Source organism: Hypanus sabinus, chromosome 8 (genome assembly GCF_030144855.1).
Source record: "Hypanus sabinus isolate sHypSab1 chromosome 8, sHypSab1.hap1, whole genome shotgun sequence".
In the NCBI taxonomy this organism is placed as follows: domain Eukaryota; kingdom Metazoa; phylum Chordata; class Chondrichthyes; order Myliobatiformes; family Dasyatidae; genus Hypanus; species Hypanus sabinus.
Genome location: NC_082713.1, coordinates 96,919,094 through 96,946,274, shown reverse-complemented (window position 1 = coordinate 96,946,274; position 27,181 = coordinate 96,919,094). Strand labels below are relative to the sequence as shown.

The 27,181-nt window shown below is 38.4% G+C and overlaps 1 protein-coding gene across 4 annotated transcripts in view; it reads left to right on the top strand.

Annotated features, from left to right (window-relative positions):
• The first annotated feature begins 837 nt into the window (after window positions 1–837).
• rpap3 (RNA polymerase II associated protein 3) overlaps window positions 838–27,181 on the top strand; it is a 74,711-nt gene continuing 48,367 nt past the window's right edge. For 2 of the 4 annotated variants that reach the window (XM_059977510.1, XM_059977507.1), the window contains exons 1-8: window positions 838–1,084; window positions 3,842–3,982; window positions 6,426–6,524; window positions 11,321–11,448; window positions 16,513–16,634; window positions 22,915–22,985; window positions 25,611–25,736; window positions 26,135–26,262. In XM_059977510.1, the coding sequence (XP_059833493.1) occupies window positions 923–1,084; window positions 3,842–3,982; window positions 6,426–6,524; window positions 11,321–11,448; window positions 16,513–16,634; window positions 22,915–22,985; window positions 25,611–25,736; window positions 26,135–26,262 (977 nt within the window). In that variant the 5' untranslated portion in view covers window positions 838–922. The remainder of the gene's footprint in view (window positions 1,085–3,841; window positions 3,983–6,425; window positions 6,525–11,320; window positions 11,449–16,512; window positions 16,635–22,914; window positions 22,986–25,610; window positions 25,737–26,134; window positions 26,263–27,181) is intronic. The other 2 variants (XM_059977508.1, XM_059977509.1) reach the window with 2 other exon arrangements.

Genomic DNA, 27,181 nt, shown 5'->3' with positions numbered 1-27,181 from the left:
ATATGAAAGTAGAAGTAACTTTCATGCAATGAACATCTCTCGCAAGGGACAGAAAAACCACCTACCTTAAATACTTAATTACTTTAGCCAGGTTCATCAATAACCTGCATATCACCATTGACCAGAAATGCAAACAGACCCATCACAAAAACATAGAGACCTGCAAGAGTAGGTCAAAGGTTAGGTATCCTGCAGTGACTGACTCCTATCCTGACATCCTATTTTTAACCCATTTACAAGGTGCAAGTGAAGATACAATACTCTCCACTCGCCAGTGTTAGTGCAGCTCCAATTCTCAAGAAGATAAACATAATTCACAGTAAAACTGCTCTATCATTACCACACTATCTCCTACATGTATGCTCCATCGTTGCTTCACTATTGAGCACAAAACCAAGGCTGATATATTATTGATCAAATTTTGTAATGCTCACTTGCTAGTTCAATTCATGGACATTTATACTACAAAACAACAGCAGCTAGCAACAGAGAGGCGAGTCTACAGATGCTGGAATCCAGAGCAACAAACAAATGTTGGAAGAACTCAGGGCGTCAGGCAACATCTGTGGAAGGATATGAAAATTCCATATGGTCATTTCCTGTGAACTATCTCGTCTGCTGTCCATATCCATAGCCCAGTTCCTCCAGCATCGTGTTTGTAAATGGCTAGCAATGCCCAATTACTGGAAACTAACATGCCAAACATACAAAAATCCTCTCCCCAAATGATATTAAATCTGTTTCTAATCCTACACTCTGGTGGAGTAGAGCAGATTGTCCCCACTGAGGGGAGTTGAAAAACGAGCACGGTGACTGAAGACCTCCTGCACCAAGGAGGTGCTTCCGGCCCTGACGTCATTTCCGTGTTCCGCGGTGTCATGGTGCCGGCGCCGCGCCGGGCCTGGGTTCTCTTCGCTTCGCCATGTCGGGACCGAACAAGTCGGTGGAGCTGCAGTTTCAGGTTCGGCACCAGGCTGAGGAGCTGCGCGACTTCATGCGAGAGCTGGACGGCTGGGAGAAGGACATCAAAAAGAAGGACGAGGACCTCCGGCGGCAGAGCGGCGTGGTACTGGCGGCGGACCCGGTGCGGAGTTGGGGGGGGGGGGGGTCACACGAGGGGTGAGAGTGTGTCGGGGTGTTCATTGCGGGAGTCAGCGGTCACACTGGGGGAGAGGGTGGATGGGAGGCGTTGTCACACATGAAGGAGTGTGGAGGGTCCCGGCCCATGAGTGGGTTTTGGTGGGGAGCCAACACATGCAGGATTTGGGGATGGGCAGCAGGGCACCGGGAACTTGAGGGTGTTTGGGGATGGGGAGGAGGGGTCTTAAATGTGTTTACAATTCTTTACTTTGTATTTGAAGACCTTTGAATCACTCTAGAATTCTTAAAGTTTCTGTTCAACTGGTGGGATGTGCTCTTTGACACACAGATCTAGTTAACTTGAACAGTAGGTGGTGTGGCTATGGAGCATTACTTTGGCTAATGTCTGTGGGCTATCCTCCTACATTCCAAATATGTACTACCAGGTTAATTACCAACAGCAGCATGGTAGTGCAGTGGTTAGCACAACGTTTGACAGTACAATCGACCCCGGTTCAATTCCCTCCACTGCCTGCATGCACCTCAGTACATTTACAACATGGTAACGTAGCAGATAGCACAACGTTTCACCATCAGCCCGGGTTTAATTCCCTCCACTGTCTGCATGTGCCTTAGTACATTCACAACATGGTAGTGTAGCGGTTAGCACGGCACTATCACAGATTGGGGCACTTTGGAATTCGGAGTTCAATTCCAGCACTGTCCGTTCGGAGTTTGTAAGTTCTCTTTGTGAACCATGTGGGTTTCCTCCTGGAGTTCTGATTTTCTCCAAAGAAGTATCGGTTGGTAGGTTGGTTGGTCATTGTAAATTATTCTGTGATTAGACTACGGTTAAATTGGAGATTGCTGTGTGATGCGGCTGAATGGCCTATTCTGCACTGTATCTCAATAAATAAATCAAATTGCCACTACTGCAGATGTGTTGTAGAAAAAAAGGAAAATCACTGGTGGCTTGATAAGTATGTGAAAAAGAACTTGGAAGTCAGTGGTGGAATGGGAATGATGGAAATCCTCTGAAAGCCTGCATTGATTTGATTAGAAACATTGAAAACCTACTGCACAATACAGGCCTTTCGGCCCACAAAGCTGTGCCAAACATGTCCTTACCTTAGAAATTACCTAGGGTTACCCATAGCCCTCTATTTTTCTGAGCTTTATGTACCTGTCCAGGAGTCTCCTAAAAGATGGGGTAGAGTGGGTTTAGTATTTTTTTAAGGAATATGAAAATTCTTTTAATATCTTAGAGTGATCTAGGAGTAATGGTGCATAGTTCCCTGAAGGTGGAATCTCATGTGGATAGGGTGGTGAAGAAAGCTTTTGGTATGCTGGCCTTTATGAATCAGAGCATTGAGTATAGGAGTTAGGATATAATGTTAAAATTGTACAAGGCATTGATAAGGCTGAATTTGGAGCATTGTGTACAGTTCTGGTCACCGAATTATAGGAAAGATGTCAACAAAATAGACAGAGTACAGAGGAGATTTACTAGAATGTTACCTGGGTTTCAGCACCCAAGTTACAGAGAAAGGTTGAACAAGTTAGGTCTTTATTTTTTGGAGTGTAGAAGGTTGAGGGGGGACTTGATAGAGGTATTTTAAATTATGAGAGGGATAGATGGAGTTGATATCGATAGGCTTTTTCCATTGAGAGTAGGGGAGATTCAAACAAGAGGATGTGAGTTAAGAGTTAGGGAGCAAATGTTCAGGGGTAACTTGAGGGGGAATTTCTTTACTCAGAGTGGTTGCTGTGTGGAACGAGCTTCCAGTGGAAGTGGTAGAGGCAGGTTCGATATTGTCATTTAAAATAAAATTGGATAGGTATATGGACAGGAAAGGAATGGAGGGTTATGGGCTGAGTGCGGGTCAGTGGGACTAGGTGAGAGTAAGCGTTCGGCATGGACTAGAAGGGCCGAGATGGCCTGTTGTATTGTGATAAGTTGTATTGTTGTGTTGTATTGTACTGTTGTATTGTGAAAAACACCATGTTGTATTTGTTATATGGTTTAATACATCGGTTGGCACAATATCGAGGGCCGAAGGGCCTGTACTGTGCTGTCGTATTGTAGTGTCTGGTATCCGCCACCATCGCCAGCAGCCCATTCCATGCATTTACCACTCTCTGTGTAAAACAACTTGCCCCTGACATCTCCTCTGTATCTACTTCCAAGCACCTTAAAACTGTGCCCTCTCTTACTAGCTATTCCAGCCTGGAAAAAAGCCACACGATCAATGCTTCTCATCATTTTATACACCTCTATCAGGTCACCTCTCATTCTATGTTGCTCCAAGGAAAAGGCTGAGTTCACTCAACCTATTCTCTTAAGGCATGCTCCCCAATCCAGGCAACATACTGTAAATCTTCTCTGCACCCTTTCAATAGTTTTTACATCCTTCCTATTGTGAGGTGACCAGAACTGAGCACATTACTTCAAGTGGGGTCTGACCAGGGTCCTATATAGCAGCAACATTACCTCTTGGCTTCTAAACTCAATCCCATGATTGATGAAGGCCAATGCACCACATGCTTTTTTTAACCACAAAGTCAACCTGGCTGATAGTTGGCTGATAAAGAAATATTCATCCTGAGATTTAAGGCTGTTTTTGTTTTAACTAAAATTTTTGTTTAAAATAAAATGAATATTGAACTAGTTGTGGTCAAAGTATGATAAAGTATTTTTAATGTAATAGTAAATGTAATTACTTGGTTGAAAATGGCCCATTATTCTTTGGATAACTTGCAGTCTTTGCCACCTATAAGAAATCGAGATTTCAAGAAAAAAACAAATAAGAAGCCTGTCTCCCAGAACAATAGGAAAAATGGAGAAAAAAAAGCAACCAGAATAAAGTCTTATGATTATAAATCTTGGGAAAAATTTGATGTGGTAAGTCTTTATTGTGTATTTGACATAATTTAGCATAATTTAAATTATTGCCTCAGATTTTCTGGCATTTTTTTAAGTTTGGTTTATTCTGTAAAGCTAAAATGATATAAAATATAAATATAATAAGTAATTTCAATCTGTCTTTAAGTCAGTCTCTTTAATTCAGCTATAGACTCTGAAATAAAAGGCTGAATTTCTTTCTAATGCTGAACTGTTTGGACCATAAATAATTTTTTCAGCTGTTTTGAGGTTGTTATACGTTATAAAGGGTCTTTGTGGTTATACCTGCTGTTTGAGTTGGACTGAGTGTGAATGACTGATAAGTACCATCGGCTCTAGAAGCTTGAACTGTTATGCCTACTGTAAAATATCTACATAAGCTGCAATGGCCTGTTTTCCCCATACACTACCCCATCCAGTTTTCCATCTGCCAGTTATAGAGCCCCCAAAGCTAAATTCCAAGAAGCTACTAAATTCCTTTTTAAAATCACATGGTGATTACTTTTTGGTATATTCATGGGTGTTGATGGCAAGTTCCTACTGAGTGGCTTGATGGTCTATTTAGGAGGTTGTTAATCAACTAGAATGTTGGAGTCACATGTAAAACTTTGTGAGGATAGTAGGATTGTTCCTCTAAAGGATAATTGTTCATCAGATAGTTCTGTGACTTTGTGCACCATTTGACATCTGCAATAGAAGGTATAAAAAGTGGTGGAAACAGCCCAGTCCGTCACAGCAAAGCCCTCCCAATCATTAAGCACACTTAAAAGGATCACCGCCATGAGCAAGCTATGTCCATCATCAAGAACCCCCCGAACACACCAACCATGCTTGTCTCTCGCAGCTACTATTTGACAGTAGGTACAGGAGCCTTGGGTCCCACACCACCATGTTCTGGAACAGTTATTACACTTCAACCATCAGGCTCCTGAACCAGTGTGGGTAACTCATCTCTGAACTGATTGCACACCATATGGACTCACTTTCAAGGACTCAACAACTCATAAATGAGAAAATCTGTAGATGCTGGAAATGGAAGCAACACACACAAAATGCTGGAGGAACTCAGCAGGCCAGGCAGCATCAATGAAAAAGAGTACAGAGTCACCGTTTTGGGCTGGGGCCTGTCACCGGGACTGTTGCCATTTTGGGCCAAGGCCTCTCACTGTATTCACAGTATTGTATATTTACTATTATTATTTGTACAGTTTGTATTTTGCACACTGGTTGTTTATCAGCCTTTGTTTATGTATCATTTTTCATGAATTCTATCTTTATTTTCTGTGTAAATACCTAAAGAAAAATGAATGTCATTGGTATATGTTGAGGTGAGGGCCTCCATCAGTTAGAGTTGACCATGGATATTACATTGTAGCTGTCCAGATTTGCATGCCCGGGCAGTACGATATGGAGAGCAAGCCATTGTCTATGTAGCAAGCTCCCCTTCTCCATGCATCTGATGAACCCAAAGAAACAGCAGAGACCGATACAGTTTGGTACCAGCATCTTCAACAGACTGGCCAGTCAACATTGAACTCAATGTAGGACTGCTTTATAACCATATAACAATTACAGCATGGAAACAGGCCATCTCGGCCCTTCTAGTCCATGCTGACGCTTACACTCACTGGCCCGCACTCAGCCCATAACCCTCCATTCCTTTCCTGTCCATATACCTATCCAATTTTACTTTAAATGACAATACCGAACCTGCCTCTACTACTTCTACTGGAAGCTCATTCCACACAGCTACCACTCTCTGAGTAAAGAAATTCCCCCTCGTGTTACCCTTAAACTTTTGCCCCCTAACTCAACTCATGTCCTCTTGTTTGAATCTTCCCTACTCTCAATGGAAAAAGCCTATCCACGTCAACTCGATCTACCCCCTCTTAATTTTAAATACCTCTATCAAGTCCCCCCTCAACCTTCTACGCTCCAAAGAATAGAGACCTAATTTGTTCAGCCTTTCCCTGTAACTTAGATAAAGACCTAACTTGTTTAGCCTTTTCCTGTAACTTTAGGGACTCCAGCTCCAGATTTTTCTCTCAGGGTTTACTCCTGAAGCTATCTCCATGAGTCAGTATAGCCACAAGACAGCAGAGGTTTGAAATCAGAGCTTTCCTTCAAGATGAATCCCATCTGCCCAAAGCAACTGGTCTTAATACACCAGTAACCTGCCTTTGCCCCTTCTCCTGTCAGTTGAAACGGTTCCACCAGGCTTAGTAGCTAAGCCATATGTGAAGGCCGGGAACTGAACTTGGTTGTCAGAGACTATTTGAGACACACACCATTGTGGGTATTTAATAGGTAATGGGAGCTTGTCCCCATTACCACCCCGGCTTTAATAGCCTTAAGGACCTATATGGACTTAAACAATAAGATTAATTTGACTTTACTCACTGTTGAAGATTATATAGATGTTGTATTTCATCTTTTGCCTTAGGACAAAGTACTGGAAGAGATGGATAAAACTGATAGCACTCCAGAGCCTGATACAGAAGAAGAAGTAGATGCAGAGAAAGCTCTTGCTGAGAAAGAAAAGGTTTGTTGCAGAGATCTCTCACTAACCAGGAATTCTCAAAAGGGAGTTGTGAAATTGAGTGGCACATTAGTGAACAGGATTGTAAATCAGCACATGGGCACATTCATTTTTAAAACTATTTTGCAGTTTAACGTTCACAATCTCTTACAAGCAGACAGTTTATATAACAAATGATACAGTGGCATGCAAAAATTTCGGCACCCTGGTCAAAATTTCTGTTACTGTGAATAGTTAAGTGAATAGAAAATGAATTGATCTCCAAAAGTCATAAAGTTAAAGATGAAACATTCTTTTCAACATTTTAAGCAAGATTAGTGTATTACTTTTGTACAATTTTAGAGTGAAAAAAAAGGAAAGCAGCACCATGTAAAAGTTTGGGCACCCCAAGAGATTTGAGCTGTCAGATAACTTTTACCAAGGTCTCAGACTTTAATTAGCTTGTTATGGCTATGGTTTGTTCACAGTCATGTTAGGAAAGGCCAGGTGATGCAAATTTCAAAGCTTTTTAAATACCCTGACTTCTCAAACCTTGTCCCAACAATCAGCAGCCGTGGGCTCCTTTAAGCAGCTGCCTAACACTCTGAAAATTAGAATAAATGATGCCTACAAAGCAGGAGAAGGCTATAAGAAGACAGCAAAGCGTTTTCAGGTAGCCGTTTCCTCAGTTCGTAATGTAATTAAGAAATGGCAGTTAACAAGAATGGTGGAAGTCAAGTTGAGGTCTGGAAGACCAAGAAAACTTTCCAAGAAAGCTGTTTGTAGGATTGCTGGAAAGGCAAATCAAAACTGGGAGATTTAGCAGACTCTGGAGAGGTGATGCACTATTCTACTGTGCAGTGACACCTGCACAAGTATGACCTTCATGGAAGAGACATCAGAAGAAAACCTTTCCTTTGTCCTCACCACAAAATTCAGTGTCACAAGTTTGCAAAGGAACATCTAAACAAGCCTAATGCATTTTGGAAACAAGTCCTGTGGACTGATGAAGTTAAAATAAAACTTTTTGGCTGCAATGAGCAAAGGTATGTTTGGAGAAAAAAGGGCGCAGAATTTCATGAAAAGAACACCTTTCCGACTCTTAAGCACGGGGGTGGATCGATCATGCTTTGGGCTTGTGTTGCAGCCAGTAGCACGGGGAGCATTTCACTGATAGAGGAAAGAACAAATTCAATTAAATACCAGCCAATTCTGGAAGCAAACATCACACCATCTGTAAAACCTGAAGAAGAAAAGGATGGCTTCTACAACAGAATAATGATCCTAAACACACCTCAAAATCCACAATGGACTACAAGAAGCACAAGCTGAAAGTTTTACCATGGCCCTCACAGTCCCCCGTCCTAAACATCATCAGAAACCTGCGGATGGACCTCAAAATAGCAGTGTATGCAAGATGGCCCAAGAACTTCACAGAGTTAGAAGCCATTTGCAAGGAAGAATGGGTGAAAATCCCCCAAACAAGAATTAAAAGACTCTTAGCTGGCTACAGAAAGCATTTACAAGCTGTGATACATGATCAAAGGGGGTGTTACTAAGTACTGACCAGCAAACTTTTGCTTCAGGCCCTTTTCCTTTTTTGTTAGTTTCAAACTGTAAGAGATGAAAATAAAAAAAGTAATCTTGCTTAAAATATTAAAGAAATGTATCTTTAACTTTATGCCTTTTGGAAATCAGGTCATCTTTTATTCACTTAGCTATTCACAGTAACAGAAATTTTGACCAGGGGTGCCCAAACTTTTGCATGCCACTGTAAGTATTAACTGAAAGTAATTTGGAAACAATCACAATGGGGTCTGAGGGAGGACTGGCTAAAAAAAAATTGGCAGGAATTATCACAAGATCTGCTTGTTCATTCCCAGCTTGCTCTTTTTTGGAAGTACACCGAATCCCAACTTGCCCTTATCCCATGGCAGGTCTACTTTTTAGTCACACGGTGGACAGTCTTTGAAAGTTTGGATGTTGATGTGGTGCTCAATGGGATTTTATTTGCATGTTTCACTTATTTATTCTAGATAACCCAGCTTGAAAAAGGGAGAGAAAGAAATAACTTTATTTAATTAGCCTTTTTTTTCCAATTTGAGGAAATCCAAATGTTTCACAGTTAGCCAGATTGTTCAGAAATATGAGCACAGTTGCATTGTGAGTGATGAGTGACCTCAGTGAAATTGTGCAACCATTGTGAATGCAGATAATTGTTTTGATTAAGAAATAACACAGATTAGGACACCAAAGAGAATTCTTCAGAGCTGTGCACTATATCCAGCTACGAAAGTCTTGGGTTTGAAAGGTGGTGTTCCTGAAAGTCAGCCCTCCTGTGGCTGAAAGTATTTGGATGGCACTTGAGGTTGAGACAACACTGCCACAACTGAAGCAAGACCAGAGATTGACCTATGAAGTAGGTTTCTTTTCCACGGAGTTCAACTGTCAGATAGACTTCTAGCAGAAGATAATCTTTTATTTTTGTTGTTTGATCTGAATGTACTGGGGGGAGGTTTACGTTTTCTCCCCCCTCTCTATCGCTTGCAGTGGTTGTTGTATCAACTAAGGTTTGCTATTGAGTTCTTTCCAGTTCCTTGTCAGTGGGGTAAACTGGAAATCTCAAAACACTTGTAAAGTTTTAAGTTGGATTATTCAGTGACTAATGAGGAGTTATTATGTAAAGCACTAAAGAAATGCTTGTGTTTGTTTAGTACCAAACCAGCTGATGGCCAATTAAGTATGGTTCCTCAAAATATAGTTAATGCTGTAATGTAGTAAACCCAGCATTCAATTTGTACTTAGTGGTAAAACAGTATGAAAAGAACCACAGAAATCCAAAACTGCACACACAATGCTGGAGGAACTCAGCAGGTCAGGCAGTATCTAGTGAACGGTAGGGCACTGAGGAGAGTAAAGGGATCTGGAAATACAGGTCCGCAATTCAGTGAAAGTGGCAGCGCGGATTGACAGGGTCTTAGACATTTAAGACATTTGTCAGGCTGAATTTGGAGTATTGTGTACAGTTCTTGTCACCTACCTACAGGAAAGATGTAAATAATGTTGCAAGAGTACAGAGAAAATTTACCAGGATGTTACTGGGACTAGAGGACCTGAGTTAAAGATTGAATAGGTTAGGATTTTATTCCTTGGAATATAGAAGAATGAAGAAGATTTGATACAATTTTATACAAAATTATGAGGTGTATAGATAGGGTGAATGCAAGCAGGTTTTTTCCACTGAGATTGGGAGGGACTACAACCAGAGGTAATGGGTGAAGGGTGAAAGGCACTCAGCACTCAGAGGATGATGAGAGTTTGGAATGAGTTGCCAATGCAAGTGGTGCATGTGAACTTGATTTCAACATCTAAGGAGTTTAGATTGGTAGATAGATGGCAGGGGTATAGAGGGCTCTGGTCCAGGTGCAGGTTTATGGGACTAGGCAGTTTAAATGGTTTCAGCATGGACTAGATTGCCAACTGCTCGTTTCTGTGCTATACTTTTCTATAACTGAATAATCAGGCTCTGTTTCAGACTGGAGACCCTTCTTCAGGACTGGAAAAGAAGGGAGAAGAATTAAAAGCTGGGGTGAGGGCAAGGAGAACAGGTTAGAAGGTGATATGTAAAGCCAGGTGTGTGGGAAAAGTAAAGGGCTGGAGAAGGAGGACTCTGATAGGAGAGGAGAGTGGACCATGGGAGAAATAGAAGGAGGAAGGGACCAGTGCAGAGCTGATAGGCAGGTGAGAAATGGTAAGAGATGAGAGCAGGAAATAGAAGAGGGAAGGGGGAGGGCAATTTTTTTAACAGGAAGGAGAAATCGATGTTCATGCCATTAGGTTGGAGGCTTCCCTGATGGAATATGAGATGGTGTTCCATCTTAAGCATAGCTTCATTATGGTACAAGAGGTGGGCATGGACCAACAAGTCAAAACTAGAATTGCAATCAAAATTAAAATGGTTGGCCACCGGGAAATTCTGCTTTTGGCAGATGGAGCTGCAAGTTTCACAACATATGCTGGTGGTATCTGATTGTGATTTTAAAGTAAGGATAACAACAATCAGACACTTTTTGTAGTTTTGTTAGTTGATTAAAGAATTGTCAGGTCATATTACTGTTCTATTACGCTAAATTATTGTTCCTCACCATTGTGAGATCACTAGCTGGGTATGTGAATTACAATCTACCTCATTATGATCGATCTAGCACCTTATTGTCTACCTGCACTGCACTTTCTCTGCAGCTGTTACATTTTATTCAGCATTCTGTTATTGATTTACCTTGTTCTGCTTCAATGCACTGTGTAATAATCTGATCTATATGAACAGAATGGAGGGCAAGCTTTTCACTGAATCTGTACATATGACAATAATAATCCAATTTTAATTCCAATTCCAAATTAATTTCATCCATGGCAGCATAAGCTTTGTTTCTCCTATCTTTTAATATAATATTGATTATTTTCACTGTTAAGCATCAAGTATTTCAGTTACAACATTTATTTTACTGAGGCACATGCAGCATTTTGTTACAAATATTTGGGAAGCATTTTAAACAAAGAAACGTATATGATTAGACTGGATATTGCTTTAAATTGTCTTAATCTACAAAGTCTATCTACGATATTCATTGTTTTTCTTGGCACCAGGATATGTTAAGATAATTCATTGTATCTCAGTATCTGAAAATAAGTATCTCCACTCTGATGGCAATTTGATAAATAATTATCCTGTACTTTTACATCCATGAATCAAGTCTCTTTGTCAGAGCAAATGCTTTGAGAACTGATGGGTGTACTTGTTTCTGTTTTGTTTCTCCCAGGGTAATAATTTCTTCAAAGAAGGAAAGTATGATGAAGCAATGGAATGCTACACGAGAGCCATGACAATGGATCCATATAATCCAGTTTTTCCTACAAATCGTGCAGCAACTTTCTTAAAAATGAAAAAGTATGTATAACATGGTGATACACCTTCAAAAGGGATCAGGCTATTTCAGAATCAGGTTTATTATCACTGGCATGTGACGTGAAATTTGTTAACTTAGCAGCAGCAGTCCAGTGCAATGCATAATGTAAAAGAGAAAGAAAATATATCAATTACAGTATATGTATATTAAATAGATTTACAAAGTGCAAAAAAACAGAAATACTGTATATTAAAAATAGTGAGTTAGTATCCAAGGGTTCAATGTCCAATTAGGAATTGAATGGCAGAGGGGAAGAAGCTGTTCCTGAATTGCTGAGTGTGTGCCTTCAGGCTTCCGTACCTCCTACCTGATGGTAACAGTGAGAAAAGGGCATGCCCTGGGTGCTGGAGCTCCGTAATAATGGACACTGCCTTTCTGAGACACCGCTCCCTAAAGATGTCCTGGGTACTTTGTAGGCTAGTGCCCAAGATGGAGCTGATTAGATTTACAGCCTTCTGCAGCTTCTTTTGGTCCTGTGCAGTAGCCCCTCCACACCAAACAGTGATGCAGCCCATCAGAATGATCTCCATGGTACAACTATAGAAGTTTTTGAGTGTATTTATTGACATAACAAATCGCTTCTGTTACGAACCCACGGGTTTCGTTTACTGTGGACTGTCACTTTAAAAGAGCGCTTCAGTGAGGCAGGACTACAATGTTGTTCACTGACTGACTTACAGCTTGTTTACCCTTAAACCAAGGGCACTGACAGTCACAGTCAGAAGTCAGAAGAAGAGAGGGAGAGAGAGAGAGGAGCGAACCTGGAAAAGGTAGCAGCTCTAGCTTGTCGAAGCTGGGAATTTGGAACTCTGCTATACCCACAAGGGTGGGTTGATTATCGACCCAGTGCACGTTGAATATGTGGCTGTCACTTCGTATAATCCATAGGAGTGGATTAAGGAATGTCCTGTGGGACCTCTCAAGTCAAGTCTAGTTTATTGTCATTTCGGCCATAAACTGCCAGTAAAAACGAAACAATGTTCCTCCAGGACCCTGTTGCTACATGAAACAACACAGAACTACACTAGACTATGTGACACAGCACAAGGCTACACTAGACTACAGATCTGCACAGGACTACATAAAGTGCACTAAACAGTGCAGGGCAATACAATAATAATTAATAAACAAGACAGTAGAGGACAAATTACAATATAATGATAAATTATGTAGATGCCAATCTAAACTCTTGAGTACTGAGGAGTCTGATGGCTTGGGAAGAAACTGTTGCACAGTCTGGTCGTGAGAGCCCGAATGCTTCAGTACCTTTTGCCAGATGGCAGGTGGGAGAAGTGTTTGTGTGAGGAGTGCGTGGGGTCCTTTGCAGGTGTTATAGCGGGAAGAGAGATCTGATGATCTCCGCTGACCTCACTATCCATTACAGGGTCTTGCGATCCGAGACGGTGCAATTCCCAAAATAGGCAGTGAAGCAGCTGCTTAGGATGCTCTCGATACATCCTCTGTTGAATGTGGTGAGGATAGTGGGTGGGAGATGGACTTTCCTCAGCATTCGCAGAAAGTAGAGATGCTGCTGGGTTTTCTTGGCTACGGAGCTGCTTTCTTGGTTGCGGAGCTGGTGTTGAGAGACCATTTGAGATACTCCGCCAGGTGAACACCAAGGAAATTGGTGCTCTTAATGATCTCAATGAAGGAGCCCTTGCCTGGGTATGTTATGTGGTAACCCCTTGAAGACGACATCCCTGTGACAGATCACTTTGGTGGTAACTCGTATGTGGATTTGGAACGGCTTGATGGAGGATCTTTGACTGCAGATATTTATTAATTACTATCATGTAACCTGTGGAATTCGATATAATTGCCTTCTCTTTGTTTTAGCTTGGATTACAAATATCTTTCCCATCTTTTATTCTGTGGGTGAACTGAACTTTCATGCTTTACCATCTCAGGACTCCAAGCCTTGTTCCCCTCAAGCTCAATAGTTTTCAAGTTATATTTATACACAAATACACTGTTAATTTTTGTTTATCTTGGTTAAGTTGCTATATTGTAAGTAGATTCTAATAAAGATAGTGGTTTTAACATCAAACCCAGACTCCAAGTGTAAACTCTATTGCTGCTGGTTCATTTCTAAATTGTTACAGTTCATAGTGAATGATCAGCCATGATTTCAGAATGGCGGTGCAGACTCAAGGGGCCGAATGGTCTACTTCTGCACCTATTGTCTATTGTCTATAACACTTCAAACTCCAAATAAAGTATAGCCGCTGTTTTGCCGCCTTTATGGCTACGTAAGTATGTTGGGACCAGGTTAACTCCTCAGAGATCTTGCCACCCAGGAACTTGAAGCTGCTCACTCTCTCCACTTCTGATCCCTCTGAGGATTGGTATCTGTTCCTTCGTCTTACCCTTCCTGAAGTCCACAATAAGCTGTTTCGTCTTACTGATGTTGAGTGCCAGGTTGTTGCTGCAGCACCACTCCACTAGTTGGCACATCTCATTCCTGTGAGCCCTCTTGTCAAAATCTGAGATTCTACCAACAATGGTTGTATCATCAGCAAATTTATAGATGGTATTTGAGCTATGCCTAGCCACACAGTCGAGGGTATATAGAGAGTAGAGCAGTGGACTAAGCACACACCCCTGAGGTGCACCAGTGTTGATTGTAAGTGAGGAGGATATGTTATCACCAATCTGCACAGATTGTGGTCTTCCAATAAGGAAGTTGAGGATCCAATTGCCGAGGAAGGTACAGAGGCCCAGGTTCTGCAACTTCTCAATCAGGATTTTGGGAATGATGGTATTAAATGCTGAGCTATAGTGGATGAACAGCATCCTGACATAGGTGCTTGTGTTGTTCAGGTGGTCTAGAGCCATTGAGATTACATCTGCTGTTGACCTATTGTGACGATAAGCAAATTGCAATGGATTCAGGTCCTTGCTGAGGCAGGAGTTCGGTCTAGTCATGACCAACCTCAAATCATTTCATCACTGTCAATGTGAGTACTACCGGGCGATAGTCATTAAGGCAGCTCACATTATTCTTCTTAAGCACTGGTCTAATTGTTGCCTTTTTGAAGTAAGTGGGAGCTTTAGCCCGTAGTAGTGAGAGGTTGAAAATGTCCTTGAATACTGCTATTTGGATGGCACAGGTTTTCAGAGCCTTGCCAGGTACTCCTTCGGGACCTTCCTCCTCGTGAAGGTTCATTCTCTTTAAAGACAGCCTAACACCGGCCTCTGAGACAGAGATCACAGGGTCATCAGGTGCAGCAGGGATTTCACAGCTGTAGTTGTGTTCACCCTTTAAAAGGAGGCAGAGAAGGTGTTGAGTTCATCTCGTAATGAAGCATCGCTACTGTTTATGCAATTGGGTTTAGCTTTTTAGAGAGTAATGTCTTGCAAACCCTGCCAGCGTTTTGATTGTTTTGCATTTTAATTGTCTGTCTGGTTTAAAAAAATAGTGTCCTCTTGGACTGATGTGTTATTTGGGTTATACTAGTTCACAGCTGGTTTGAGAAGGTACATTTCCCCTTGTGTTTTTCTAGTTTATAAATGGCTCTGCAAGCTATACAATTTAACTTTCCATTGTATTAAAGAAAGAATCTACTCAACCTTTGTGCTGCCATCCTTAAAACTCAGAAACTAGCAAAAGCCATCTTTGACTGGTTTCTGTGAAACCTTTATCTCCAATCTTGCTGAGCTCTTTTCCGGAATAATTCCAACTTCCTTTACTTTTGTGGATGCTGATTCTATTTGAGCCCCATTCCCAACATAAATATATAATTTTTACTCCTGTGAATGAAACAGGCCCTTCAGCCTATCTAGTCCGTGCCAAACTGTTATTCTGCCTAGTGCCATCAACTTTCACCTGGAACATAGCCCTTTATGCCCTTTCCGTCCATGTACTTATCAAATCTTCTCTAAATGTTGCAATCAAACCTGCATCCACCACTTTTCACCAGCAGCTCATTCTCCACTTGCACCACCCCCTGAGTGAAGATGTTCCCACTAAATATCTCACCTCTACTTCTAACCTCAGATTCTCATATTTTGACCTCAAACTTTATGCCCTTCTCTGTGAGTATGCATTCATAATTCCTACGTCTCAGTTGTTAGCACCATTCAGATGAAAGCTTTCTGTAATCTTTAGTCTTGTCAGTTTTATACACTGTTTAATACATACTAAATTTTTGGCCTGCTGCTTTGTCAGGTATTTTTGATCCAAAGGTTCTTCATAAGTCAAGAGTGAAGCATAAAACTTAATGCTTATAGTAATTTTATTAAGTGTTATTAGAGTGGAAAATGAACACAGGAGCCATGATATAAAGCAAAGACCAGACTAAAAGGCAGTTGTGGTTTCTCATATTTGTTCTAGAGATAACAAAATTCCAATGACAACAATTAACCATTAAAATAGCCAGACTCAAGTGGTGTGACAGCTGCTACTGAAAAGTAAGAATTGTACAAAAATACAGAAGCAATTGCACTGTAATTACTGGACTATTCACTAAACAGTTACATGTATATAGGTGATTATATAAAATATAAGCAAGCGTAGGAAATGTAAGCTAAACTAAAAATACAATGTAACCAACAATCTGCACACCAATCTAACAAATATGACTTTTCCCCAAACACTCAAAGAATTACAAAACATCTGCTATATTTTCTGCAATTCTTGCTAATTTTTCACTTAAGACATCTTGAATTTTTATTATACTAAAAACATTTTCCTATTTCAATATTGGTCCAGCTAATTAAAATTTTAAAAAGTTCTGCTGAATAACTCAAAGGCGTTAATGATTTTTTATAAGTTCATGTTGCATGGTATTTCAGTAACTTCTTTCCGTACCCTATTCCCTGTGCCATCTTACATCACTGCTCAACTGGGCTCAAAAGCTGCTACTTTCACTCAGTTTTCCAGCAGATCTTGTGATAATTCCCTGTCTACTCAGTTCATCTTACTTTTGCTCTGTAATGAATTGAACTGTGTGGAAACATTCTGGAGTAGTTCGTCACATATGTTAACCCTTTGAATGAAAATACGTTGTGGATAACTTATTCTATGAAGCTTATTTCCCATGTAGGTATGCTGTGGCAGAATCAGATTGCAATTTGGCAATTGCACTGGACAAGGCCTTCTTCAAAGCTTACCTTCGAAGAGGTTCTGCTCGTTTTAAACTGAATAACTTGCAGGGTGCAAAAGAAGGTTAGTAAAGTTAAGTCTGTCGAGCAATTAAAATTGTCTATAAAAGATTTATTATCATTTAATTTTTTTATTGCTATCTGTGCAGAATTAATAGATTTGAATTTACTTTCTTTTTCAATCTTTTTATTAAGTTTCATATATATATATAAGAAAAAACATAACATAATAATGAATAGGTTATAAATTCAATAGACTTGAAATTACATTAGTAATAGGATAATAATATCCTATTAAACATCAACAAACAAAAGGTACATTAATCAATCAAGTCTATATAAATATATATGAAAAAAAACAAAAATAATCATCAAAAAAAAATTGAAAATATATAAAAGAAAATATATATTGAAAAAAAATACTAAATTAAACTAACATGGGCAATAATAAGAGTTTATAAGTATGTGATAGTGTCAAGAAAAAACTCCGGAACTCCATACCTGAACAAGAATAAGCAGAGAGAGGGTCTGAAAAAGGCCAAATTAATTCATATAGAAATGTCGAATGAACGGTCCCCAGGTTTCTTCAAATTTAATTGATGAGTCAAAAATAGTGCTTCTAATTTTTTCCAAACTCAGATAAGAAATAGTTTGAGAAAACCACTGAGATGTGGTAGGAGGATTTACTTCTTTCCAGTTTTGTAATATAGACCTTCTGGCAATTAATGTTACAAAAGCAATCATTCGTCTGATTGGAGGGGAAAACTGATTACCATCCTCATTTGGTATACCAAAAATTGCAGTAATAAAATGAGGTTGTAAATCGATATTCCATACTGAGGAAATGACACCAAATATGTCCTTCCAATAGTTATGTAAAGTGGGACATGACCAAAACATGTGGGTCAATGAAGCCACTTCTAAGTGACATCTGTCACATTGAGGGTTAATATGAGAATAGAATCGAGCAAGCTTATCTTTAGACATATAAGCTCTATGTACAATTTTAAATTGTATTAAAGCATGTTTAGCACATATAGAAGAGGAATTAACCATTTGCAAAATTTTTTCCCATTTATCTGTTGATATATTGTATCGAAGTTCTTTTTCCCATTCTTGTTTAATTCTATCTGATATTTCTGGTTGTATCTTCATAATCATGTTATAAATAAAAGCTACTAATCCCTTCTGACAAGGATTAAAGGTGAAAGTCAAATCTGAAAAATCCAATGGAGTTGAATTGGGAAAAGATGGAAGAACTTTATGTAAGAAATTTCTAATTTGTAAGTATCTAAAAAAATTAGATTTAGGTAATTTAAATTTGTTAGAAAGTTGGTCAAAAGACATCAAAGTACCTTCAAAAAAAAGATCACGAAAACATTTTATACCTTTCCTTTTCCATATGCTAAAAGCTTGATCTGTCAATGAAGGTTTGAAAAAAAAATTAAGTAAAATAGGGCTATCAAGAACAAAGTTTTTCAGATTAAAAAATTTGCGAAATTGAAACCAAATTCGTAGTGTATGTTTGATAACAGGATTAGATATCTGTTTATTGAATTTAACTAAATCAGCAGGAAGAAAAGAGCCAAGAACGGAGAATATAGAATATCCCTTTACCTCACTACATTCCAAATTTACCCACTGTGGACACAATGGTGAGTCCAAATCTAGTTTCCAATACGTTAGGTTACGAATATTATTCGCCCAATAGTAAAATCTAAAGTTAGGTAAAGCTAAACCACCATCTTTTTTAGATTTTTGTAATTGCCTTTTGCTTAACCTGGGGTTTTTATTTTGCCACACAAATGAGGAAATTTTTGAATCAATGTTGTCAAAAAAAGATTTAGGAATAAAAATTGGTAAGGCTTGAAATAAATATAAACATTTCGGTAAAATCATCATTTTAATAGCATTAATCCAACCAACTAATGATAAGAATAAGGGAGACCATCTTGTAGTAAATTGTTGAATTTGATGAAGCATAGGTAAAAAATTCAGTCTAAATAAATCTTTATATTTCTTGGTGATTTTTATACCTAAATAGATAAAGTTATCAGTAACAACTTTAAATGGTATCCTGTCATTCAATAAGGTTTGCGCGTTTAAGGGGAATAATTCACTCTTATCTAAGTTTAATTTATAACCAGAAAAACTACCAAATTGAGCCAACAAGGATAAAATAGCGGGAATAGACCTATTAGGATCAGAAATATATAACAGCAAGTCATCAGCATAATGTGATAATTTGTATAACTTCTCATTACGGGTGATACCAAAAATATTAGGAGATTCACGAATAGCAATGGCTAAAGGTTCTAATGCAATATTAAATAATAAAGGACTTAAAGGACAACCTTGTCTCGTACCACGAGATAATTGAAAAAAAGAGGATCTATAATTATTTGTAAGAACAGAAGCAACAGGTTTATAATATATTAATTTAATCCATGATATAAAATTAGGACTAAAATTAAAGTTTCTCAATGCATTAAATAAGTATGTCCATTCAACTCTATCAAAAGCTTTTTCAGCATCTAATGAGATAACACATTCTGGGGTTGTAGGTGATGAAGTATAAATTATGTTAATCAATTTTCTAATATTAAAAAAGGAATACCGATTCCTAATAAAACCAGTTTGATCTTCTGAAATAATCTGTGATAGTACCTTTTCTAATCTAATGGCTAAAATTTTTGTAAGAATCTTAGAGTCTACATTTAATAATGATATAGGGCAATAAGATGCACATAAAGTAGGATCTTTATCTTTTTTAAGAATTAGAGAGATAGTAGCTTCATAAAAAGATTGAGGTAATCTCTTCTTAACAAACGCATCATTAAAGATTTCACATAGCCAAGGAGAAAGCAACAAAGAAAAAGTTTTAAAAAATTCTACAATAAAACCATCAGGACCAGGAGCTTTCCCTGAATTCATTGATGAGATAGCCTCTCTTATTTCGGCCATAGAGATAGGAGCATCAAGCAAGCTACGATCTTCATCTATCAGTTTAGGAATATTCAAATTGTTAAAAAAATTATCCATCATGGACAGGTCACCATCAAATTCTGATTGATATAAAGATTTATAAAAATCTTGAAAAGTGTTATTGATTTCTTTATGATCAGTAGTTAAATTACCGTCTTGTTTACGAATTTTAATAATTTGTCGCTTAGTCGAAATAGCTTTTAATTGATTAGCTAACAATTTACCAGTTCGATCACTATGAATATAAAATTGAGCCCTGGTCTTAATTAATTGATTCTCAATTGAAGAAGATAATAATAAGCTATGTTCCATTTGAAGCTCAACTCTCTTCTTATAAAGTTCTTTGGTAGGAGTAACGGAATAAATCTTATCAATTTCTTTAATTTTATCCACCAATAAAGCTATATCTAAATATCTTTGTTTTCTTTTACCAACGGAATATGAGATAATTTGTCCACGGATAAAAGCCTTGAAAGAGTCCCAAAGTATTCCTCTGTCAGTCTCTTCGGTATAGTTTGTTGAAAAAAATAAGTCAATTTGTTGTTTTATGAAGGTAATAAATTCTGGATCTTGAAGCAAAGTAGCGTTAAGTCTCCAAGATCTAGTATTAATGGAAGAGTCCGAGATCTTGATAGATAACTTCAAAGGTGCATGATCCGAAATAGCAATAGAATCATATTTACAATCAGTAACATGTTAATAAATGATGATCAATAAGGAAATAATCAATTCTAGAATAACTATGATATACATGTGAAAAAAATGAAAATTCTTTATCTTTAGGGTTCAGAAACCGCCATATTTCAGTAATTCCCGAATCGACCATAAAAGAATTAATAAGTAAAGCTGATCTATTCGGAAGAGTTCGAAAAGGTTTAGATCTATCCATCGAAGGATTCAAACAACAATTAAAATCTCCACCCATTATCAACATATATTCATTCAAATTAGGAAGGGAAGTAAATAAACGTTTAAAAATTCAGGGCAGTCAAAATTTGGAGCATAAATATTAACTAGAACGACTTTTAGATTAAAAAGTGAACCAGTTATCAACAAAAATCTGCCCTCTGGATCAGAAATGATTTCATGATGTGTAAACGAAATTGAGGGGTCTATAAAAATAGATACACCCCTAATTTTAGCGGTACAATTCGAGTGAAATTGTTGACCCTTCCAGAACCTAAAAAAACGTTGATTATCCTCCCTCCTAATATGGGTCTCCTGTGCAAAAATAATATTAGCGTTCAATCTATGGAATACTTTAAATATTTTTTTACGTTTAATCGGATGATTTAAACCATTAATATTCCAAGAGATAAAGTTAATAGATTTATCCATCATACCAATATTAGTTGTGTGTATCATAAAAGGTTAAAAGGACACATAACCCATAATTTAGGAAGAAGGAAAATTGATTCAGGAGCAACCGGAGATCATGACACCTCAACAATATTAATAATTTAAAGTCGGCCCATAAACTAAAAGCAAAAAAATAAAAAGCAAATGCGTGAAAAAAGATCCCTACCCCCTCCCCCCACCCTTTGAAAGAAAGCCAAGCGGCAGGCGCATAAACTAATACTAATATTACCCCATTTCAAGATGGCAGCTCCATAAAAAGATTTAAAAAAAACTATATAACACCCAGATTAAGATATAGGGTTGCAAAAAAAAATATATATCAGTCAGATTAAAAAAACTAATATAGTAAAACAAACAATCATTAATCAAAAAAAAGTATGAACATTAAAATTTGAAAGTGTAATATACTTTTAAAAAAAATTCCATATTCAAATACAAGAAAGATGACGTTTCAAAAGCAAAGACTTATGGGAAGAAGAAACGACATTTTGAAAAAGCCATATTACAAAATATGAATATAAGTTCAGCAATCTAATAAAAAAAATTTAGTAAAAAAGAGTTATCAAAATAGAATTAAAAAAGATTTAATAGACACTACAGTATATATAAAAAAAGACTAAAAAAATTCAAAACATTCGTCCCATTTCTAAGTACAGGCAAACAAATAAATGCTTACAAAAAGCAAAGTCTTATGGGAAGAAGAAACGGCATTTTGAAAAAAAATAATTCATTATTACAAAATATAAATGTGTATAAAAAAGGATATTATAAAAATTAAAACAGCATCTATAAACAATGATAATAGTAGTAAAAAAAAACCAGACCCGTCGATCAGGATAAGAAGTTATAACCCAGCTTCATAGGTTAAAACTTAAAATGAGATGGCATCCTCTCTCCGAAAAATCTTCAATGTAACTCATAGTTCAAGTTGCACTAGAAGATCGATATTCTTCAACAAATTTCTTCGCTTCTTCCGGAGTGTTGAAAAATCGTTGACTGTTGTCGTTCAGCGCAATTCTAGGCTTCGCTGGATACATTAAAGCTTGTTTAAGTCCAATCAAGTGAATCTCTGCCATCACTGGTTTAAAAGCGATTCTGGCTCTCATTACCTCGTATGAATAATCCTCAACAATTCGAAATGTGTTGTCGTTGTGAGAAATCATACCTTTTTTACGGGCTAAACGAATTAGAAGCTCTTTCTCATGAGGATAATGAAGGCGAACAATCACCGCTCGTGGTTTACCAGTCGTAGACGAAAACCTCGCAACTCTATGAGCGCGATCGATAACAGGTTTAGCTTGCAAACCTTCATCACCGAAAATTTCCCACAGTAATTTAGAGAAAAATTCAGTTAAATCACCGGACTCAACTTTTTCGGGAAATCCGATGATGCGCAAATTCTGTCTGCGAGATCGGTTTTCAAGATCAGTAATTTTAAACTTATACTGATCCATAGTTTTAGCAGTCGACTCTATCTTCTTCTCCAACGCTTCAATTGTACGTGCTTTTTCACAAATTGATTGTTCAAGAGTCGTAATCTTATTTTCATGCCGCTGAATATCTGATGCCTGCGATTGAAACTTAGTTTCAAGCGATCTAACAACTTCTTCAAGATCAGATATTTTCGTGGTAAGCCTTTTTTCCAAACTTGACAGTTTACTATCCAATTTACCTTCTAGCCTGCCTTCCAAACCCGCAAGTTTAGTATCCAGAAGGGTAGCAACTACATCGATAGATAAAGGATCCTTAGACGATTTCTTGCTTGTAGCCATTTTAAGTTTGACAAGATTAGATCAAATATTATTTTAGGAAAAAAAAAGTTAATCAGAAGTAGCAACTCATATGATTAAGTTCAGAAAGATTTGATTAAAGGGTGATTATAGTTGAAAAAATGAAGAGCATCTAAAAGGCAGATGCTTACGTCGCCATCTTGAAACTCCACCCCCAGATTTGAATTTAAACGGTTGTAAATCTTTATTTTTATTTTCTTAATGTTTCAGATTTTGAAATGGTGCTGAGCTTGGATGCAGGAAACTTTGAAGCAACAAATGAACTCAGAAAAGTAAATGAGGTAAAATATGAAAATATGAAACTGCATAATTTTATAAAGCACTCTACTGAGAGCATTTGATTCTCTGGACCTGTGCAGAATGGAGTTTGGAAAGTTGAGGGAGATCTGAAAGGTCTGGATAGAGAGGATGTTTTCATTAGGATTGGACATATCACATGTACTTCGAAACATCCAGTGAAATGTCATTTGCCTGCCAAACTGAGAAATCTCATTGTGTGGATGCTGCGTGATGTGTTGCCCAGTTACAAATACGCACCACAAAATATCAGACAGTACACTATATACAATTTAATGATTGAACTTTATAAATCTTAATCTGGATAGAGGGTTAGTAAAGAAAATAAAAATTAAAAGGGCTGATTTTAAGGAAAAAGTCTATTGCGCATCGTTGGAGCTCACTGTTGGTTCATTTGTTCCCATCGATCTCCAAGTGCAGCCAGCCCTCAGACCCTAGTTCCTAAGTCCACTCTGTCCAGGGGTCTTCCAACTCTTCATTCGTGTCCCCTCTCTCCATTGCTCCCCGACAAAAGACCACAAAAAACCTGGCTCCCAAACACACAAGAAAGAACCAACATTTCTCCCATTGGATAGCCCCTGCATTCCGAAGTCCTGTTATATCTAGTCATAACCCAAACATTGCTGCTACAGAGAAACCATTGCCTTAATCGTGGAATATTACATAGAAGCCATTACATTAGCCTTAGCAGTGAAACCTTACAGCGTGTTACATAGTGTATATGGATTTAATGTTCTCAGCTGTCCTTTCATTAGGTACTTTTAGAAATATTTCTCACCCATTTGGAACTTCTACTTTACTTTTTTATAAATTAACTATGGGCCTTTGTTTTGTATTGGAAGAATAATGAGCTGAATGCCTTCTGTTGGCGCCAAATGGGTAACAACTTTGATGACCACATTTAGACAGTTAACTATGGGAATTGAGAGATTATCTAATCCTGCCACAGGACTCTGTGTACACATGCTCTGTGTACATGCTCAACATGAATTTGATGTACACCATGCTAGCTGGAATCTAAAGACGAGGAAAAATTAGGGTTGGTGTATTCAGAAACAGATTGTGAAATTTTCCTTGTGTAAAAAAAAAATGAATACACTTTCCCTTGGTCTGAACAATTCTTTCTGTGGGAATGCCCCAATGGCATCAGCTATCTACTATATTGTTAATAATGTATGATCTAATGTATTTTCTGATTCCTGAATTAGATTCTATGGAGATTCTCCAGTCTGATTTAAGAATCTTGGTCTTATCCTGTTTCTTGCTGTTTACAGTAACTGAGAATGTAAGCTCTAGGACTGAACGCTTTATAGGAACTGTTGCAAGGTGATTGACCCACTGAGTTCCACCAACAGTTTTTTTCAGGTTGTAGCATCTAAATCTTCTGTGTGTAGTTAGAGAACTGCTTGGTAGCCTCAACATTTCTCAGGGAATGTGTATAATATTCTGAGTGTTATCAAAGTATTTTGCTTTCTTGAATACTTCTCCAAGGTCTCCCTCTCTTAAACATGAAGAATAGCAGTGCAGTCGGCCTTCCTTATCCGCGAGGGATTGGTTGCAGGACCCCTTGTAGATACCAAAAAACCGTGGATGCTCTAGTCCCTTATTCGACCTGTCCCAATGCCGTGGACCTTAAGACCCAGCAGAACCCCAGACCTTATGTAACCTGCCTCAGTGCAGTGGACATGAGGACCCGGCAGCAGAGCTCTGAATCCGCAGTGTGTCTGTTCATGAAAATAATCATGATCACAATTGAAAATAAAGTGGAAATAATAGAGTGATTGGAAAAAGGTGAAAAGCCATCCATCATTGTAAAAGCGTTAGGCTATGTTGGTTAACGATCGGAACAATTTTAAAGTGAGAAAGGCCCTGCCCTGATGAAAGCTACAATTATTACTAAGGAACGCAATGGTTTAATTATTGTGTTTTGGGGTTTTGAGTTTTTGAACCTCCACGGATGGAGAGCACACTCGGAAGTGGTCTGTCACTGGCTTGCACTCGGGAACTTACGTTCCCAAGCCCAGCGCTGAAACATACATTCTGAAGTGTTTTATATGCATAGAAAGGTAAAATATATGCTATATACTAAGACAAACATTTGACTAACTTATGCTAAATAATATCGGATGTACCTGTTCCGACTTACTTAGTAAGAGAACTTCAGATTTTTTTCGATCCCGATCCACAATAACCCACATAATCCTCCCATATACTTTAAATCATCTCTAGATTACTTATAGTACCTAATACCTAACACAAAGTAAATGCTATGTAAAATTGTTGTTATGCTGCATTGTTTAGGGAATAATAACAAGAAAAAAAATCTGTACATGCTCGAACAACAAGTGCTGGAAGAACACTTCTGGGTTTTCGAGATTCGCGGTTGGTTGAATTTATGGATGCGGAACTCGCGGATAAGGAGGGCCAACTGTAATTACACATTTTACCTAAAGCAAAAGAAATTGTGGTGATTTTTGGAAGCTACAAACTGTATTTGCATTATGCAATAAGTACAAGGGCAGAGTTACTGAAACATGAAACAAAAACAAGTCATTTTGTCTGATGGTCCCCTCACGCATTTCAATGTGTGTATGTGCTTTTTTCACTAGGCTTTAGATCCAACAAAGTCTATTAAAGATCAGAATTGGTCAAACAATGAAAAGCTGAATGCCGGTGAAGAAAAGAGAGTGACTGAAGCACAAGCAAAGCAGCAAGCCATTTTTGAGAAAGACTTGGTATGTTAATGACCAATGATGAGAAGATTTTAAAATGCCATCCAAAATGGCTAGGTTTAACTAGTCCTACAACTGAAATACTCGGATTGTCCAGTTTGATTCCAGGTTTAATATCATGCAATTTAATAGTTTATATTTGAAGAAATCCAGTAATTGTAACTTTTAGTTTGACACTAATGTAGTATAATTCCAACTCACTAATCTGAATACATGCAAACTATCAGCGTAGTTTTGTCATCCACCTGTGGCGTGTGGTAACTGAAATTGTAGAGAGCCCGAGTAGGAAAGTTAACATTTAACGTGCAATAAAAGTTGTGAATCGTTTGCTCTGAAGTGAAGTTCTATTCACTACAATTCCAGTCATTTTAAAGACAACAATGTAAATGGTTTAATTACAGGGCAACGATTACTTTAAGCAAGGCAAGTATTTAGAAGCAATTGAATGCTACACCAAAGGGATGACAGCAGATGGCACCAATGTGCTTTTACCAGCTAACCGGGCCATGGCTTTTCTGAAGCTTGAAAAGTAAGTTTTGCTTTAAACATGTAAGATGTTAGGGCAGTCCAGTAACATAACAATTAATGTAACATTATTACAATACTAGCAACTTGGATTCAATTCTGCCACAGTTTGTAAGGAGTTTAAGGCCCGAGTAGGAAAGGCAACAGTGAAAAAGAGCTTTGACCAATGACCAATCAGCGGTTGAGATTGATTAGTAACAGCAACTTAAAGGAAGGCGGGGCAAGCACAGCAGCCATCATCACAGCAGCTGTCGTCTGAGTTGACAGAGTCAGAATGGTGATCTTGAGACTGTGGCTCTTCAAGGTTTCAGTGAAGAGAGGCTTCAGTTAACAAAATCAAAGGAAAGTAAAGCTCTCTTTACATCTGCTCAGGGTGGTAGAGATGCCAGGAAGGATAGTTGAATGCTCTTCTTGCAGGATGTGGGAAGGCAGGGAGACATTCAGTGTCCCTGATGACTACTGCTGCGAGAACTGTATCCAGCTGCAGCTTTTAACAAACCATGTTGAGTTGGAGCTGAAGTTGGAACTGCGGATCATTTGGGGGGCTGAGGGGGTGAAAGATAGGAAATATAAAGAGGTAGTTACCCCGAGGTGCAGGATATAGGAAACTGGGTGAAGATAAGGAAGGGGAAAGAGGTTAAGAAGCCATTAGAGTACCCCTGTGACCATCCTCCTCAACAACAGATATATCACTTTGGGTACTGTAGAGGGGAGGGGGGGGAATGACCTAACAGAGGAAAGTCACAGTGGTTTTGTCTCTGGAAATGATTCTGCCTCTAACTCAGAAGGGAAAGGGGAGAAGAGGCATGTTGTGGTGAGAGGAAATTTGTTAGTAAGGGGAACAAACAGGAGGTTCGGTGGGTGAGAAGGAGAATCCCAGATACTATTTTGCCTCCTGGATGCCAGGGTCTGTGATATCTCGG